General features: G+C 45.9%; 1 protein-coding gene across 3 annotated transcripts in view; it reads right to left on the reverse strand.

The window, feature by feature from the left end:
* EPHB3 (EPH receptor B3) overlaps window positions 1-19805 on the reverse strand; it is a 549940-nt gene that overhangs the window by 293354 nt on the left and 236781 nt on the right. For all 3 annotated transcript variants that reach the window (XM_029615678.1, XM_029615676.1, XM_029615677.1), the window contains exon 6: window positions 5381-5505. In XM_029615678.1, the coding sequence (XP_029471538.1) occupies window positions 5381-5505 (125 nt within the window). The remainder of the gene's footprint in view (window positions 1-5380; window positions 5506-19805) is intronic.

Consider the following 19805-nt stretch of genomic DNA (forward strand, 5'->3'; position numbering starts at 1 on the left):
ATCCTCTAGACTTTATGGATCCACAGTATATATCCCATGCCCCTTTGAAATCCTTCACGGTTTTGGTCTTCATCACTTCCTCCAGAACAGCGTTCCAGGGTCTCCGTGAAGAAATACTTCCTGACATTGGTTCTGAGTCTTCCTCCCTGGAGCTTCAAATCGTGACCTCTGGTTCTGCTGATTTTTTTCCAGCGGAAAGGGTTTGTCATTGTTTTTGGATCATTAAACCCTTTCAAGTATCTGAAAGTCTGTATCATATCACCTCTGCTCCTCCTTTCCTCCAGGGTGTACATATTTAGATTCTTCAATCTCTCCTTATAAGTCATTCGATGAAGACCATCCACCTTTTTGGTCACCCTTCTCTGGACTGCCTCCATCCTGTCTCTGTCCATTTAGAGCTACGGTCTCCAGAACTGAGCACAGTACTTCAGGTGAGGCCTCAGCAAGGACCTGTACAAGGGGATAATCACTTCCCTTTTCTTACTCGATATTCCTCTCTCTATACAGCCCATTATTCTTCTGGTTTTACCTATCACCTTGTCACATTGTTTCGCCCACTTCAGATTGCTAGACACTATCACCCCAAGGTCTCTCTCCTGCTCCGTGCACATCAGCCCTTCAACCCCCCCATCATTCCTCACAGTGACCCCAGGGCCATTATAGCTATGTACTGTTCCTTCCTTTTTGCCAAAAGTGGTCACTGATTTTCATTTGAACCAGTCCATTTCCCTGCCATCCCTGGATGGGGAAAGAGATGCGGAGGAATATCACCTGAGGTATCTGGAGATTTTTAAGCCTTTCCGGAAGACAGTTGGCTTTTGAAGTGAATACTGGCAGGCTAATGTCACTGCAGGAGTATATATACTTTGATGTCAGCTTTGCTCAGACTCCATCTGCTGGTAGAGGTCATAACCCACTAGCTCTGAATTCATCTGTCTGGGCTAAGGAAAAGGAAATTATCAGATAAGTAGTAATTTTTCATTGTTTCTCTGATCTTCTGGTCTATGCTGAGGGTAAAATGATTATAGGTGGGTTTTTAACTTGATTCTGTCCCCCACATTATATAAAGACCCAAGACATAATGCACTTCTTTTTTACCAGTTGTCCAATGCTGGGTTTGTGGATCCCTGGAAATATCTTTACAACTGTAAAAAAAAGACTTCTCATTTTATTCTCCACTACATATTCTCTTATTATAGAAGAGGCTTCATTTTTATGGATAATGATTTGGATGCTGTAAAGATGGTGGAAACTGTCATCACTGAATGGTTAGACCATACTTCCATTGTACTTAAATGTGATCTGGGTATTCAGATTCAGAATTCCAGAGTTTGGAGACTAGACAATTGCTTGTTATGGAATGAGGGTATCTGTTCTGCCACAGAAGTAGCCACTGAAGAATATTTGAGCTCAATGACAATGAAGAAGTCTCTGGGGATATTCTTTAGGAGCAGCTAAAACCATCTGGAGAGAGAAATTGATTGCTTTAAATGCATTCAAATCACATGAAGCTAGGGTATTTGAAGAGAAATTGAGAAATGAATTACATAAAGCTGAAGCGTTGAATATGAGAGGTGGTGCTGCATAAGAGAGCTATCTTTAAATCTATTATCACTCAAAAAGTGAGGAAAAATATTTTCAGTATTAAGCACCATTTTTATGACAAAGGAAATAAAGTGAACAAGTTGTTGACCCATAAACTGAAGATCTCTACTTCTTCCAAACTTGTTTCTGCTATTAAAGCTCTCCTGGAGGTGAGGGTGGTGCCTCCTTGCGATGCTGGAAAAATTTGTCAAGATTTTAGAACCTATTAGTCTTCTTTGTACCCATCTGAACTAGCAGCTGATGAGGATGAGATTAATGCTTATTTAGGTGATGCTGCTCTTTCCGGTACTGTCCTGGTGAGCCTTGAGTTTCTATTTCTATTACTGAAGACCAAAATGCTAATCAGGCTCTGAGTAATAAGTTCCGGGAGAGGATGGTTCTCCTCATTCTTCTACGAGCCACCTCCAGGCATGCATCTTTATACAATGGTGTTTTGCCTGGAGGATCTCTCCGTCACTCTTCCCTGCTGGCATCTACCTCGGTTATAACCAAGAAGGGGGAAGGACCCTGTGCCGCTGAATGCAACTCTTATAGGTCTCTCTTCTCAATTATGCTAATAAGATCTTAGCAAAAGTTTTGCCATGTTGGGTAGAATGTGTGTTACCCTTGCTTGTGCACAGAGGTTAAACTGTCTTTATAAAAGGCAAGTAAGGAATGGATAATATTCAATGTACAGTGGACTTGCTGCACTATGTGAAAGTAGATGAGACTGAAGCATTATTAATTTCACTGGATGCGGAGAAAGCATTAGACAGGGTGGAATGAATGTATCTCTTGCCATCTAACTTTCAAGAAAAACCTAAAAAAACGTGGCTCTTCCAGCAAGCCTTTCCGGAATCGCAGGAACACTCCGACACCGGTCAAAGAGCAAAATAGCTCAATATAAAGTCCACGACCGCCCATATACCCTCAGCGCCCGAACACGCCTTATCTGGACAGTCCACTTGTTATGAAAGACCCCTTTGTTGATGCATTAGCTCACTAGCTCATGCTCTTCCCATGTTTATGCCCTTCAACAGTGCTCACTGTCACCTGTATACCCCAACCAGTACATTCCAACCTTACCTACCAATTATTTGTAGCTAATCTTATCATTTATTCATGTTATTTGACGAATTATTGTTGTCTATTTTATATTTAATATTTAATGATTTACGTTCTTTTGTTCAAAACTGTTTAATGTAACGCCTTACCCGCGACAGTTTTGTTCTATGGAAACCGACCTGATTTGATATTTATATCGAGAATGTCGGTATACAAAAACCCTAAATAAATAAATAAATAAATAAATAAATAAATCTCTATCTAACACTCCGTAAATTTGAGTTTGTGGGTAACTTTCTAAATTGGGTCTAAAGTCTCTAATCCTTTGGTGCAAACTACACTGAATGGTATAGTCTTTTGTAAATCTCCATATTTTGAGGTACAAGACAGGGTTGTCCATTATTATGATTGTTATTCGAGTTAGCAATGGAATCTCTAGTGGCCCTGTTTCAGCAACATCCTGTCTAATTCAAGTATTAAGGGAGATGATGGAGGTGATAATGGGATCACAAAATTAAAAGGTGACAAAGTAGTTCACTATATTATATAAAATAACAAAAGAAGTGAACAAATCACCAATGACATATTATGAAAAAGATGGTATCATTTTTGCAATCAAAAACTAAGGAGCCCACGAGTTGCCTAGGAGAACGATGTCAGACAACCAAAAATGGACAGAGTATTAATATAATGGAAACTGCTAACAGAGCAAAAAAGTAATGCCAATTGGTATCACTAATACAGGTAACAGCAAGACAGGGAAGAAGTGTACGACCTCTCAAAAGAGATATATCGTAGTCCTCTCAATCATATAACAATTCTAGAACAAAAACTATTTTTAGAGAAATTTTTGTTGCATTTAAAAGTTAGTTCAGAAAAATGTTTTCGCAAACGATTGTAGTCAATACACATGAATGCACCAATGTCAGCAGACTTTTCGTAAAGTCTGCATCAGGGGGAACTTATCTTTGTGAAGTGGGCACAGAGTGGGGAACCAGGACACCAAAGTCCAAATCCTGCTTCTGCCACTAACACTTGCTGTGATTTTGAACAAGTCACTTTTGCTCTCGTTACCTCAAATACTCACAGAAAGAATAAGTTTCAAACTATGCGCAGCGGCAAATACACAAGTTTTGGGCCGCAAGTACATCTATCCTAGTATTTTTAACCCGCATGTATCAGATTTGCATGCAAATATATGCAATGCACTGAAACAGCATCATTGAACGCGTGTGCTTTACCCACCCTTTTAAAAAATATTTGCATATATTTTACACATGAAATTAAAGTAGGACTGATTCACATAAATCTGGATTTATGTGCTTAAATGTGTATTTTCAGAACTGCACATGGTAAAACTTATCAGATGCGCATGCAGATAGCATTTATGCAAAATGTGTGCTATTTTATAAACCTCAAACATTGACATGCAAGTAATGATCCGCAAATGAATCTGCTAGTATAAAAAAGTGTGAGACTAACATTTATGTGTATAAGTTGCTATTTTATAACCTGCAAAAGCAACTCACGTACATATGTCACCTATGCATATTTACACCTGCTAATTATTTGATGCAAGTGAATAAAATTCTTTATAGTCAAATACTGACTGGGTGAGGGGATCAGGGTAAATTGGGAGAAGTTCAGGCTGAAGAACCAGGAGGGCCTTGATGACCTAGAGATAGACATGGGAAACTGGTCATTTTCATCTCCCGCACCATACAAAACTTGATGACTTACATGCGTTAAAGCAGACAAATGCTAAGGAAAACTCGCAAGTTAAACCTCCATATGTAAATGATTAGAATATGGAAAAAATTCTCACGTATAGGAGATTTGTGCCCTTATCTGGAAAAATGTTGACTTCTTCGTGTAAGTGGCGACTTTGCTGACACTCAACTGGATAAGCATCAAAAACCACTACTTGTGCTAAAACACTACTTATTCATTTATTTGATTGATATATATTCCACTTTTCAAGCCCTTCAAAGCGGAATACATGCAGGTATTGTAGGTATTTTCCCGTCCCCAGAAGGCTCACAATCTAAGTTTTTTGTACTTGAGGCAATGGAGGGTGAAGTGACTTGCCCCAAGTCACTTATCTGGCTATGTTGAAAATACATGCCGCGAGCAGGCTGTTGGATAGATTTAAGTGTATTTTATATAGTATGCAAACATTTACATGCACAATATAAAATACATAAGCATGGGTGTGTGTGTGCATGCATGCTTTAAAGTTATCCTCCCTAGTTGGTGTACTGAAAAACATGCGTGCACGAGTGACATTACCAGTTTTACCACTTAGTCCACTAATTTGCCCAGTCCTTCGCTGGGTCATCAAGATCCTCCTAGTACTTTTAATATCACTTATGCCAGATCATCAGCAGGTGTAAAAATACTTAAGTTGGGAAATGTATGTATGTAATTGTCTTTTGAAATAGCAATTTACATGTGTAACTGTTGGCCCCACTTGGGATTGCACCAGATCATCCCTTTGGATATGGGCATACAAAAGAGAAAATACATGAGTATTATGGAGTTTTATAAAATACAGAATACACAAATAGACGAGTACATGTGTATACGCTAACTTTTATGGGTGTAACATTTTGAAAATTCAACATATAGGTTTGTAAGCTTTCTAGGGAAGGGATTAATGGTGTTTGTATGCAATTTGTTGCAAAGAGCCCTGATTAAAGGCACCATCTAAATTCTGCAGCACAAGCAATACCTTTAGAAAGTACTTGATCTCATAGTCAAGGATAATTCCATTTGGCCTTTCAGGAGGAGCCCAGAAGAGGGTCATGCTGTTGGATGTACTGCCATGCAGGTGCATTGTGGGAACTGCAGAAGGGGCTGCAAGAAATGGAAAAAACAAAGTGATGTGAGTTCACTACCTGTGGCATTCTATTCTTAAAGGTTCTTTATATGACGCAATGACTTTAAAGACTGAATTTAATGAAATTCACTTAGTGTGGGCAGAGCAGCTTACACAGAGTTTGCTCCAGGTACAAAATAGGCACCAATGTGCATAAAATGACAGCAGATAAAAATTATCACACGAAAAAAAAATGGAACTGACCAATTTATTGTTTCCTGTTACACCACGAAAACCCATTTCACCTTACTTTTTCATAATTAGGGATCCTCTGTGCTTATTCCTGGGTTTACCCCTCACTCCCCACAGCCAAGCATCCTCTGTGCTTACCCAGGCTTTACCCCTCAATCCCTTACAGCTCAGGATCCTCTGTGCTTATCCCAGGTTTTGCCCCTTACTCCCCCACAGTTAAGGAATCTCTGTCCTATTCCCAGGATTTACCACTCACACCTTAGGATCCTCTGTGCTTAACCCAGGCTTTCTCCCTCAAGCTCCACAGCTAAGGATCTTCTGCTTATCCCTGGCCTTACCCCTCTCCCTCACCCCGTAGCCAAGAATCCTCTGTGCTTATCCCAGGCTCTACCCCTCACTCCCCCACAGCTAAGGATCCGCTGTGCTTATCCCAGGCTTTACCCCTCACTCCCCCGCAGCCAAGGATACTCTGTGCTTATCCCAGGCTTTACCCCTCACTCCCCCACAGCTAAGGATCCGCTGTGCTTATCCCAGGATTTACACCTCACTACCCAACAGCTATGAATCCTCTGTGCTTATTCCAGACTTTACCCCTCACTCCCCCACAGCTAAGGATCCGCTGTGCTTATCCCAGGATTTACACCTCACTACCCAACAGCTATGAATCCTCTGTGCTTATTCCAGACTTTACCCCTCACCACCCAATAGATAAGGATCTTCTATTGGAGAAATTACTTACCTGATAATTTTGTTTTCCTTAGTGTAGACAGATGGACGCAGGACCAATGGGTAAAGTGTACTCCTGATAGCAGTTGGAGATGGATCAGATTACAATCTGACGTCAGCCCTAGTACATATACCCCTGAAAGAAGTGCAGCTCTTCAGTATTCTCCTCGAAAAGCCTTGTGGATATATGTGTGACTGACTAATTTGAATAACTTGATTAACTTTATAACTTGGTTAACTTGATAAATTTGAACTGGTTAAATTGACTATAGCTGGAGACCGCCAGTGCCCTCAACTGAGAAACGTCGACACCCGGTAGGATGGGTGTCCTAGATGAAGGAAAGCATGGCATACCTTTAATCGCTCGCTCCCGGGGATGTCCCCCGAGAAATCCATGAGTAACGGCAGCCGTGGGTGGGATGCTGAGTCTGTCTACACTAAGGAAAATGAAATTATCAGGTAAGTAATTTCTCCATTTCCTAGTATGTAGCAGATGGACTCAGGACCAATGGGATGTATAAAAGCTACTCCCGAACCGGGTGGGAGGCTGCCCGTGACCCACTTAGTACTGCCCTTGCAAATGCTGTGTCCTCCTGAGCCTGAACATCCAGGCGGTAAAACCTGGAGAAAGTTGGATGGAGGACCATGTCGCCGCTCTGCGATCTCGGCGGGTGACAGCATCTTGGTTTCCACCCAGGACACTGCCTGGGCTCTAGTAGAATGGGCCTTGTCTTGTAAAGGCGGTGGCTTGCCTGCTTCCATGTAAGCCGCCTTGATGACTTCTTTGATCCAGCAGGCTAAGGTTGCTCACGAGGCTGCTTCCCCCTGCTTCTTCCCGCTGTGAACGACGAATAGATGGTCCATCTTTTGGACGGATTCTGACCTTTCCAGGTATCGAACTAGGAGCCTGCCAACGTTGAGATGGCGTAGGCTTCGAGCCTCTTCTGAATTCTTATGCTCATCTAGCGATGGTAGCAAGATGGTTTGGTTGAGATGGAAGTGAGACACCACTTTGGGGAGGAACGACGGAACTGTGTGTAACTGGATGGTTCCCGGGGTGAGTCTGAGGAACGGCTCCCGGCAGGATAGTGCTTGAAGCTCAGATATACGACGAGCTGAACAGACTGCCAGCAGGAAGGCTGTCTTCAGTGTTAATAGTCGGAGAGACAGGCCATGGAGAGGTCTGAAGGAGGTTCCTGCTAGGAAATCTAGGACCAGGTTGAGGTTCCAAAGAGGCACCGGCGACTTTAGGGGGAGTCAGATGTGCTTGACTCCTTTCAGGAAGCGGGAGACATCCGGGTGAGAGACTATGCTGCCGCTCTCGCTCTTGGTTCCGTAGCATGACAAGGCTGCCACCTGTACCTTGATGGAGTTGAGGGACAGTCCGTTCTGTATGAATTTTGACTGAGTGTGGTATGATGTCGTGGTCCTCGCACACCAGGATTCGAATACTCTCCAAATCTTTATGTATGTTAGGGATGTGGAGAACTTGCGTGCTTGGAGTAGGGTGTCAATTACTGCCCCCGAGTATTCCCTCCTCCTTAGGCGAGTCTTCTCAATGGCCAGACCGTAAGAGAGAATCGAGCTGGATCCTCGTGGAGGATCGGTCCCTGTTGGAGCAGGTCTCTGTGTGGAGGTAGCGGCAGGGGATTCCCTGCCAGCAATCTTCGCATGCCTGCTTACCATGGTCTTCTTGGCCAGTCCGGGGGCCACTAGAAGTACTGGCCCCCTGTGGTGTTCTCTCTTGTGGATTATCGCACGGCGGGAAGGCGTATAACAGAGTCTCCTGTGGCCAGGTCTGTAACAGGGCATCGATTCCCTGGGACTGGGGTTTCCACCTGCGGCTGAAGAAACTGGGTACCTGGGCGTTGGACCAGCTTGTCAGAAGGTCCATGGTTGGTGTTCCCCAACGGTTCACTATCAATTGGAATGCTGTGGATGACAGTTTCCATTCTCCTCTCTGCTGAGGTAGTCCACTACGACATTGTCTTTCCCGCAATGTGGACGGCAGAGATCTCTTGAAGATTCATTTCTGCCCATGACATTAGGGGGTTTATTTCCAGAGACACCTGTTGGCTTCTGGTTCCTCCCTGACGGTTGATGTAGGCCACTGTTGTGGCGTTGTTCAACATTATTCTGATCGCTTTGCCTCGGAGTCTGTGACCAAACCTTAGGCAGGCTAGTCTGACCGCCCGGGCTTCTAGGCGATTGATATTCCATCCCAACTCTTCTTTGTTCCATTGCCCTTGGGCGGTGAGTTCCTGGCAGCGTGCTCCCCATCCTCGAAGGCTGGCATCCGTGGTGAGTAGGATCCAGGTTGGGGAGGATAGTCTCATTCCCTGGCTCAGATGGGCTTCTGTAGCCACCATCGTAGTTGAGCCTGAACTCTGTCCAGGAGTTGAAGCCGTACGGTGTAGTTCTGGGACAGTGGATTCCATCGTGATAGTAGTGAGCGTTGTAGGGGTCTCATGTGAGCCCGTGCCCATGGGACTACTTCCAGTGTGGATGCCATGAGGCCGAGAACTTGTAGGTAATCCCATACTGTGGGGCGAAGTTCACTCAACAGGGTTCGTAACTGGATCATCAGTTTTGATCTCCTTGTCGGTGTCAGGATGACCTTGTCTTGTTTGGTGTTGAAAGGACTCCCAGGTATTCTAGAGATTGGGAAGGCTGCAGGCAGCTCTTGTTTGTGTTGACCACCCACCCGAGGCTCTCCAGTAGAGTTTTGACTCTGTTGGTTGCCTGGTGGCTTTCCTCTGGGGATTTCGCTCTGATCAGCCAATCGTCTAGATAAGGGTGCACGCGGATTCCTTCCTTCCTCAGTGTTGCTGCCACCACCACTATGATCTTGGTGAACATCCGGGGTGCAGTGGCTAACCCGAAAGGTAGTGCCCAGAACTGGTAGTGACGGTCCAGGATCGAGAAGCATAGAAAACGCTGATGCTCTAGATGGATCGGAATGTATAGGTAGGCTTCTGACAGATCCAGGGAGGTAAGGAACTCTACCGGTTGTATCGCCCTTATTACCGAGCGTAGGGTTTCCATGCGGAAGCAGGGAATCTTCAGGTAACGGTTGACCACCTTGAGGTCCAGGATAGGTCTCAATGTTCCTTCCTTCTTGGGAATGATAAAATAGATGAAATAATGGCCAGTATTTATTTGTTGTGGAGGCACCGGTGTTATAGCCTCTAAGGCTAGTAATGTGGTCAGTGTAGCTTCCACTGCCATTCTTTTGGAAGGGTTGTGGCAGGGAGATTCCACAAACTTGTCCGGAGGGGGGTGGTGGAAATCCAGGTACTATCCCTCTCGAATGATGGATAGGACCCACTTGTCTGAAGTTATCTTGACCCATCTTTGGTAGAATAGAGCCAGTCTGCCCCCTATGGCTTCTTCCTTTGGATGGGTCGGCTGATCTTCATTGTGGGGTGTGGCTGGGGCCTGGGCCCGAGCTGGCTCCCCTTTTATTGTGCTTGTTCCGAAAGGACTGGCTCCGGCCTACGGGAGCTGGCTCCCCTTTTATTGTGCTTGTTCCGAAAGGACTGCCTCCGGCCTGCAGGGTGGGCCGCTTGATATGAGCTTCTATATGGGTTGAAGCGCTGTGATCCTCTGCCCATGGAGGTTCAGGGGAAGGATCGCTGGTTTCTCTTATTCCTGTCCTCCAGTAGCAGCAGCAGTGGGGACTCGCCCCACTTGTTGGCTAGTTTCTCTAGTTCGCTTCCAAACAGGAGTGTTCCCTTGAAAGGCATCCTTGTGAGTCTCGTTTTGGAGAATGCGTCGGCTGACCAGTTTCAGAGCCAGATTTGTCTTCTGGCTGCCACGGCGGATGATACTCCTCTAGCTGCTGTGCGTACTAGATCTGAAGTGGTGTCCACGAGGAATGATACGGCTGGTTCCAGGGCTTCCCCAGGAGTGTTGTTCCTGGTCTGTGCTAAGCAGGCACGTGTCACCACGGCACAGCAGGCTGCAATCTGTAAAGACATAGCAGAGACATCAATGGACTGTTTGAGGATGGATTCCAGACGTCTGTCTTGAGCATCCTTGAGTGCTGCTCCTCCCTCCACTGGGATAGTAGTGCGCTTCGAGACTGCGCAGACCATGGCATCCACTTTCGGACATGCCAAGAGATCTTTGGCGGCACGTTCCAGAGGGTACATGGCTGCCAGAGCCCGGCCCCCTTTGAACGTGGTTTCTGGGGCATCCCATTCCAGGTCAATTAGTTGCTGGACAGCTTGTAATAGTGGGAAATGGCGGGAGGTCTGACGGAGTCCCTCTAGTAGTGGGTTCGTCTTAGGTTCCCTGAGGCACTCATGCACGGGATGGCAAGCTCTTTCAAGCTGTGCGTGACTAGGTCTGGAAGTTAGTCCTTGGTGAAGAAGCGTCTCATGGTTCAATGGGGTTCTGTCCCTGGAAGGAGTTCCCCTTCCTCCAGGGGTTCTGACTCCTCATCTGAGATGTCTGTGTCCCCGAAGGTGGGGGCTTCTGGGCGGTGGCATCACTTCCCTGGGCATAGAGGGTCCTGGCATGTTGAGGTCCTCTGGTGGTGCCTGTGACCGTAGGAGGCCCCGATTGCATGTGGACGAAGGTATGCAGACCTTTGAAGAATTCCACCCAGGAGATAGATAGACTAGGGGGCGCCGTGTCACTGGGGAGCCCTGTTTGAGGGGGGGTCTCGCTGTGTGATGCTAGGTCCGGCGTACTGCTCGAGGGGCTGGGGTCCGGTACCAGCTGGGGAGGGCCATGAGTTGGGTCCCCTAAGGCCTCTTCGCACTGTATACACAGGGCTGTGGCCTCCTCATGCTGTGCAGCTCTAATGTGGCATGCTGGGCAAAGGCCCTGAGCTTTGAGCTTATTTTCAGGTGGAGCCATGGTTTGTGCTCGTACAATACAGTTGTGCGCTCCGGTGTGCATCGAAGATGCGCACGTAGGTTTGGTGCGCGCATGCAGAGCGATGTGCGAGCTGTTGTGCGCACAAGTAGAAGTTATGTGCCCAGCACAGTGAGCCATGCGCACAAGTGCCCAGCACTTGTGCGCGTGACGTTGTGAGCTCGCCACTGTGCGCACGGCTCGAGACGGCGGACAGGGCAGCAAACAGGGCCAAAATGGTGATGGCGACCACGCGGACAATATGGCGACCACCTCTGAGGGTCTCCAAGTGGGAGGACCCTCGGATCTGACCGGGATCTAGCCCTGCTAGGGCCGATCAACCCGGTGGTACTGTTCCTGGCTGGCAACCTGTGCGTCTCCTCGAGCTTCGGAGACCGGAGACTTTTAAATAGATTTCTACCTTACTTTGTCCCGGTGCTTCCCAGTTTCGTTCCAGGCGGTTTCCGGCTGCAGGGGAGAGAGGGAAAATACCTTCACCGCCGCGCTCAATGTTGCACCCGCTGCCTCTCAGCCTCCGATGTCGTGGGCTAGGTCCCCGCCGAGGGTCGGCCACCAGACCGAGGCTCACCTCCGAGGGATCGTGGAAATCACCTCGGGAATCTCGACTGGGGGAGGGACCCAACGGGTGTCACCGCATGAGAGCGGGGTTCGTCTGTAGAGGTAAGATGTCTTCTCAATTTGGGTTTCTTTGGTAAAATGTACTCTAAAGCTATGCTAGCATGCATAGAGCCCCTAACTGCTATGGAGATGGAAAATACTGAAGAGCTGCCCTTCCTGCAGGGGTATATGTACTAGGGCTGACGTCAGATTGAAATCTGATCCGTCTCCAAATGCTATCAGGAGTACACTATACCCATTGGTCCTGAGTCCATCTGCTACACGCTAGCAAAACTAGGCTTTATCTTTTACTCCGGCAGCTAAGAATCCTCTGTGTTTATTCATTTAAGTAACTTAAGAATCTGCACTAGTCCAAGGTGGATATAACACAACATTCATAAAAATTTTAAAACATAAAAATGTCAGACAAAATATTTTCCAACGTAAAAACAGAATAAGGACACACCGAGCTGTCTCCCAACATAGCTCTTGATCTCATAATATGCAATTGTCTTGCTTTAAAAACTAAAGTGTTCATCTTCAAGAACTATACAACCTAATAGCTCAGTATAGAACAATAATAGTTGCCACTGTCACTTTCATTTTACAAAAGGACTGAGTGCAGGTTAATATCTATTGCTGCTCTGGAAACGAGTTCACAGCGAAGACCTTTTCCTGGGTTTTGGCAAGATGCATAGAACACAGGGAGGAACATTGAGAAGGCCCGCTCAAGACAATCTTATAGTGCGCATGGATTCTAAATGCATAACATGGAATTAATTCATGAGGATGCTTTGCTGCTGACTAATTTATAAATAGGCATTGCTACTTTGTATTTAATCCTCCACTTGATCAGCAGCCAGTGCTGGTCACGCAGGATGGGGCTGGATATGGTCACGGAGGCTTGTGCCCATCAGAACATGTGTGGTTGCATTCTGACCAGTCGGCAGTGATCCCAAGATTTCTTGGATTATGCTGCTGTTTTTGCCTCCAATACCTACAGGAGGCCATTCCATGCATCCACCAACCTTTTCATGAAAAAATATTTTATGGTCTCAAGCCCCTTGGAGCCTCTGTGACCTCTTGTTCTAGAATTTTCTTTCCATTGAAAAAGTTAACTACTGGAGTTCACTATTGGGTCCTGTGCTTAACTTATTCAATATGTGTGAAGAAACATGAAGAAAGTTAGGAGCTTAGCACTGAATTTCTGCACTAGTCACCTTTGGATCCTAAATCTAGACAAAGTGGGGCGGATTTTCAGAGCCCTGCTCGCGTAAATCCGCCCAAAACCGGGCGGATTTACGCGAGCAGGGCCCTGCGCGCCGGGAAGCCTATTTTACATAGGCCTCCCGGCGCGCGCAGAGCCCCGGGACTCGCGTAAGTCCCGGGGTTCTCGGAGGGGGGCGTGTCGGGGGGCGGGGGCCGGAGCGCGCGGCGTTGCGGGGGCGTGTCGGCAGCGTTTTGGGGGCGGGTACGGGGGCGTGGCTACGGCCCGGGGGCGTGGCCGCGCCCTCCATACCCGCCCCCAGGTCGCGGCCCGGCGCGCAGGAGGCCCGCTGGCGCGCGGGGATTTACGCCTCCCTCCGGGAGGCGTAAATCCCCCGACAAAGGTAGGATGGGGGTTTAGACAGGGCCGGGCGGGTGGGTTAGGTAGGGGAAGGGAGGGGAAGGTGAGGGGAGGGCAAAGGAAAGTTCCCTTCTAGGCCGCTCCGATTTCGGAGCGGCCTAGGAGGGAACGGGGGTAGGCAGCGCGGCTCGGCGCGCGCAGGCTATACGAAATCGATAGCCTTGCGCGCGCCGATCCAGGATTTTAGCCGATACGCGCGACTACGCGCGTATCTACTAAAATCCAGCGTACTTTTGTTTGCGCCTGGAGCGCAAACAAAAGTAGGCTGTTCGCGCTCGTCTGAAAATCTACCCCATAAATAGCAGGCCTAAACTTCGGATCCTGTTTCAAGTCCCTAAATTTGGGAGCATTTTCAGTTAAAAATGTAGGCACCTAAATTTGACTGAAAGCAGGCACCTAACTTAGGTGCTTAAATTTAGGGGCTCTGCTTTCTTTGAATTTCTGCCTCTAGTTGCCTAATTACTGAGTGTCCACCCCAGTAAATTTTCAAAAGAATCAATTTAGAAACTCCTTTGAAATCTGACTTCTAATAATTCTTGAGAATTAGCCAGGGGCTTGTGTAGGAGGATAGCATGAATTATGTAAATACTGTCCCCTGCACTCACATTAGGCATTCCAGGACACAGAGTTGGAGTGGGAAAGCTCTCACACACAGTTTTGATTTGTAAAAGTATCCATGTACATTTACATGCAAAAAATTATACTTGCTCAGGAGCAGGTGTGCATGTATGTGTACCCATGTACTGGAACAACCTGCACATGTCTGCTTTGAAAATTCAGCCTAAAGACTTTAGCCACAGGCGGGCTGCTCAATATTACCCTCCTACGGACAAGAGATGTGTTGACTAATATTTGCACGAAAAGTCCTTGCTCTAGGCCTATTGCTCTGGAATTCTCGCGCTGCCTCCTTTTCCTGTCTGTGTAAAACACTGGGCCTCCATTATAACTGACCTCATTAAATTTAATTTACTTCATTGTACATTCTCTCACTTATTACACAAAAATCACACTTCACATACAGTCTCCATATTGCATTTTCATCTTTACATTATCTTGTAAAGCCATAAGTTGTTGAGAAAACTCATTGGTTCATGTTTAAAGTTAAATGATGCTACCAACATGTAGACCTGCATTACTACAATATATTCTCTGCATGCTCATAATGTATCACAGGAAATCTCTAAACAATTTGAACTAGCCATGAACAAACCCAGTTAACTTTTCGATCTTGCATGGAAACTCTCCAAACCTGATCTCCAGTCTCTTTTGACCACTACAAAGGATCACACAACGGGAAAACTTCACAGAAAAAATCCAAGCTATTAGGTCTTCCTTATCCACTCCACCCACCCCAATACATAACGAACTCAACAAGATTACTACCCCCCCTCCAAACCTTAAACAACTCCTTTTTGGATAGCTTCCCGTATTGGACTTCACCCCATAAGAGGTGGAGAAAATTCTCCAAAGAATCAGTCTACAAGTCTGCTAGATCCTATACCCCCAAAATTAATCTGCAATCTTAAACATGACCAAGCTGCTTGGCTATCAACTAATATAAATGTCATCTTAAAGTCAAGGCACCCTTCCCCAATCACTGAAAAAAAAAAAGAAGTTATCAGACCTATCCTTTAGAAACCTGGATCACACAAAAAAATAATTGACAAATATTGCCCAGTCTCTATAGACTTCCCTTTCTGTCCAAGCTATTGGAAAACGTGATTTACCTTGAAGAATGCAACCTCCTACTCAATCACCAATCCAAATGAATCTGTACTATTGGCCATCTCAAATTATATCCACTTACTTGCTGATCTAGGTGGAGACTCCCTCCTGGTCTTACTAGATCTCTCTGCTGCCTTTGATATGGTTGATCACCAACTCCTGATCCAGCACATAAATGGTTTGAATTATTTTTGTCTAATATTTGGGCCTACAATCCCTTAAATCCCAGAATTCTCATATGTGGAGTGCCTCAAGGCTCAGTCCTCTCCCCAATCCTTTCAACATTTATATTTGTCCTATCTGTGACCTCATTCAATCCTTCAACATTGAAAATTTCACCTTTTTGCTGATGACATTCAATTCTGTCAAAATTAGGTCTGACCAAACTTACTCTATTATTAATCTCAACAACTGTCTTGCAACAGTAGCTCAACGGTTTAGTGACCAGAAACTAAAATTAAACCCCTCCAAATCGGTGATCTTCTGGATCTGTCAAGGTCATCTCTTACCATTTCCACCTTCCCTATCAGGCACTCCTCTAAATCCCAAGGAATCAGTATAAAGCCTAGGGGTTCAACTTGATCAGAATCTCAACAAGGAAACACATATAACCAAAGCGATATGAACCTCATTCATGCATCTTTGCCAGATCTGCCAGCTATGATGATACACACAATGTGGCCACAGAAGTGAGAGGAGAAATTAAATTCAGCTCAAAAGAGCAAAAAAAGATATCTAGGAAGAGCAATAAACTAAGAAGCAAAGCTGGAGAGCTATGAGCACAAATGCTTGTAATCTGGGCAATAAAATTCCAGCCCTGCAAGCCCTAATGGTGGAGGCAGCCTTGAATGCTGCTATTATGGAAACATAGCTCAGTGAGTCTCATGAATGGAATACAGCCATACCAGGGCTACAACCTGTTCAGAAAGGATAGAGATGACAGAAATTGGGGAGGAGTAGCTCTATGTGAAAAACAATATCCGAGCAACTGAAATGCAGGGGGCATGGGGAAAGGAAGAAGCACTGTGGGCTATCTTAAAAAGAGATGATACTTCCATTTACACTGGTATAATCTACAGGCCTCCAAATAAGTTGGAAGAATCAGATGGATATCTAGCTGAAGATATCAAAAGGTGGGAAGGGAAGGGAGAAGTCCTGCTTGTTGGAGATTTTAATCTGCTGAATAGAAATTGAAGTATTGCTGCTGAAGAATCTGCAAGAAGTCAAGAGATTCTGTATGCCCTTCGAGAGTCTATGCTCAGATAAATGGTGATAGAACCCATGAGGAGAGGAGCACTACTGGATCTGATACTCACAAATAGAGGCAGCAGCTCAAATGTTCAGATAGGTGCCCATCTGGGCACCAGTGTTCATCAGACAATATGGTTGGATATAACAGCTAAGAAGGACAGGAGTCACGCAAGGATCAAGGTCCTGGATTTCAAAAATACAGACTTTGGTAAAATGGTAATACATCTCAAGGAAGAACTAGAAAGCTGGGAGGAAATGGGTAAAGTGGAACAGTAGGCCAAATTAAAAGGAGCTATAACAAAGATTACCAACATTTATGTAAAAAAGAAAGAGAACAAAAGTAAGAAAATGGAAATAGATGTGATTTTCCTGTAATGTCTGGCCGGCTATGGGCCCCGCAACTGGCTGCACTCAGCCCGGACAGCGCCAGATTCTGCCTTCTCCTCCTCATGGCAGGATTGCCACCATCACTGCCTCCTCCAGCACACCATGCCAAACCCTAAGGTATGAGCACGCACCACAGCCAGACTCTTAGGGACCCTGCGGTAGGAGACCAGCAGCAATGCAAAATGATGACATCAGCGTTGGCTGAGGATTTAAACCCCAGCTGCACTCCTAGATGCTGCCTCAGCAACAGGTTTTCCATCAAGCCTTACCTGCAGTGCGTGTTGCTTCTCTCCATGCTCCCGTCTTTCTGTCTCCTTCCAGTCCTTGTTCCCATTGCCTGATCTGTTACTTGTTTGGTCCTGTCCTGTTCCCTGCCTTCCTTCACCATTGTTCTCCATCTTGGTTTTCAGTTCTATCCCATCTGTCTTTGGCTTATCTTCCTGGTATTGACCACTGCTTTGGTTTCTGATGTTGCCCGATTGCAGCCTGCCCTGACCATTGCCTGGACCTGATGTTGCCTGTTCTGTTGCCAGCCTTGACCCTGACTTGCTCTCACTCTGATACTTTCACCTACCAACCCCTGGAACCCAAGGGCCTAAACTACAGGGAAAGGGGTTGGTAAGATGAAGCCCAGCTATAGTACCTCTCTGAGAAAGTCTACGCACTATCGGCGGGGGTTTATCGGGTTAGCCCTTGGGTCAGCGTCAATCTTGCCACAGCCAATAATTCACATTTCATATCAGTTTGCTGAGGCCATAAGTTCAGTAGACTTCCCCACAGCTCGAACCACACCAGGATTGGCTCTCCAAGTCCAGCAACAAGACCAACTTAGCCAGGTGACTTGTCTACTGCAGGGCATAGTGGTCCAGATGGAAGCCATTCAAAGCCAGACTTGCAGACCTAGCCCCGGTCACATCACCAGCAATGCTGGTGATATGCATATTTCTGGCTCAATGACACAGTTGTCTCCTCCTTCGAGATACAATGGGGATCCCAAGGCATAGAGGAGATTTCTCAACCAATGCCTTATGCTCTTCGAGCTGCAAGCGCCTAAATTACCCATGGACCGGACCAAGGTTACCTACATCCACTCACTACTATCTGGATCTGCCCTGTCCTGGGCTTTGCTCCTTTGGGTGAGAGAGATCTGATCCCAGATAATCTAGAGATTTTCAAGAATTACTTCCAGTGTATATTTGATGAGGAGGTCAGCCTCTTCAGCACCCACAGAACTATTCCGCCTTGGACAGGGTGCCAAGTCTGTAGAGGATTACATGATATGCTTCCATAACCTAGCTTCTAAGTGACCCTATACGTCATCTTCTGGCAGGGACTTGCCTAAAGAGTGAAAGACGAGCTAGCCAGTAGAGACCTTCCGGCCACCCTGCAGGACCTTATATCACTGGCTATCCGCATCAACCTCCATTTTCAAGAACAGACCCGCGAGAGGGAGGCCTATCACACCCTGAAGTTGGGACCCAAGTTTCAGCGACTCTTGCTGACCAGCACTTGGGAGCTTTCTCTGGTTCCTAGTCCTGCTGAACTCATGCAGATAGGCAGGGTCTGCCTCTCTGAAGAGAAGAAACAGAGGCAGCGCTGACTCAACCTCTGTTTATATCGCGCTGGCCAGGGACACTATGCTACACGTTACCCGGATAAAGCATGAAACTCCAGTAGGTAGGATTGACCAAAGAGACAACCCTAGGCCATGCCTCAGCCTTTCCCCAAATGCTAATCCCAGTCCCAATCACGCTTCTCACCAAAGAGTTTCATGCAGAAGTCTTCCTTGAAGAAAATCTTGAGAGGCAATTTAAGATACCAGTGCAGATGTTACAAAGACCCATATGGATCTCCTCCATGTACAGGGATCCTCTTCCAGGCCATCTGACCTTGACCACGGCACCAGTGACACTTCACATTGGGACACTACATATGGAGATTTCCTTCCTGATATTTCCCAAAGCAGTGAACCCTATCATCTTGTGCCTACCCTGGCTGACCATACATAACTTGGTTATAGACTGGCAGGCTAAAGACACCATGCAATAGTAGTGCAATAGCAGCAGGCAGTAGCGTGCAATAGTAGCAGGCAGTAGTGCAATAGTAGCAGGCAGTAGTGTATCACTCTAACTTCTCCACCGTGCCATTTGCTCGCACCCCAGGCCGCAAGTTATCAAGATTTCCTCCGTAATATGCTGCTTGCAGATGTATTTAGCGAAAAGGATGCAGAGGCCTTACCACCCCACCAGGCATATGATTGCCTAATTGACCTCCTCCCAGAGAAGATGCCCCCTCGGGGGTTGAATTTACCCCTCGTCCATTCCAGAAACTCAGGCTATGATGGACTATACTAAAGAAAACCTAGAATTGGTTTCATTCTTCCTTCATCCTCACTGGCCAGAACTTGTTTCTTCTTCGTAGGTAAGAAGGATAAATCTCTCAGGCCCTGCATTGATTATCAGGGACTCAATGCGATTATCCGGTACAAGAGGTATATGTTGCCTTTAACTTTTGAACTATTTGACAGACTCCAGGGAGCATGAATCTTCACCAAATTGGACCTACAGAGTGTCTACAATCTGATCTGTATATTTATTTATTTATTTAACGTTTTTATATACCGAGGTTCTGGTAACAATGTTACTAATCACTTCGGTTTACATATAACAAAGAACAGACTTAACATGTTTGTCTTACAGAGAACAAGGAGGAGCGAGGAACTGGGATAAAGTATTAACTTAGATTAAATAACCTATGACATTAAGAAAAACATCATTATAAAATGAAATATAACATAATAGCGATTGGGATCAATCATGTAACAAGCGGTCGATCGAAAGAGTTTCTATGATTATTAAGCAGTTGGGCGAAACATTTGAGTTGTCCATG

This window comes from Rhinatrema bivittatum, chromosome 9, assembly GCF_901001135.1.
Source record: "Rhinatrema bivittatum chromosome 9, aRhiBiv1.1, whole genome shotgun sequence".
NCBI classification, from domain to species: Eukaryota; Metazoa; Chordata; class Amphibia; order Gymnophiona; family Rhinatrematidae; genus Rhinatrema; species Rhinatrema bivittatum.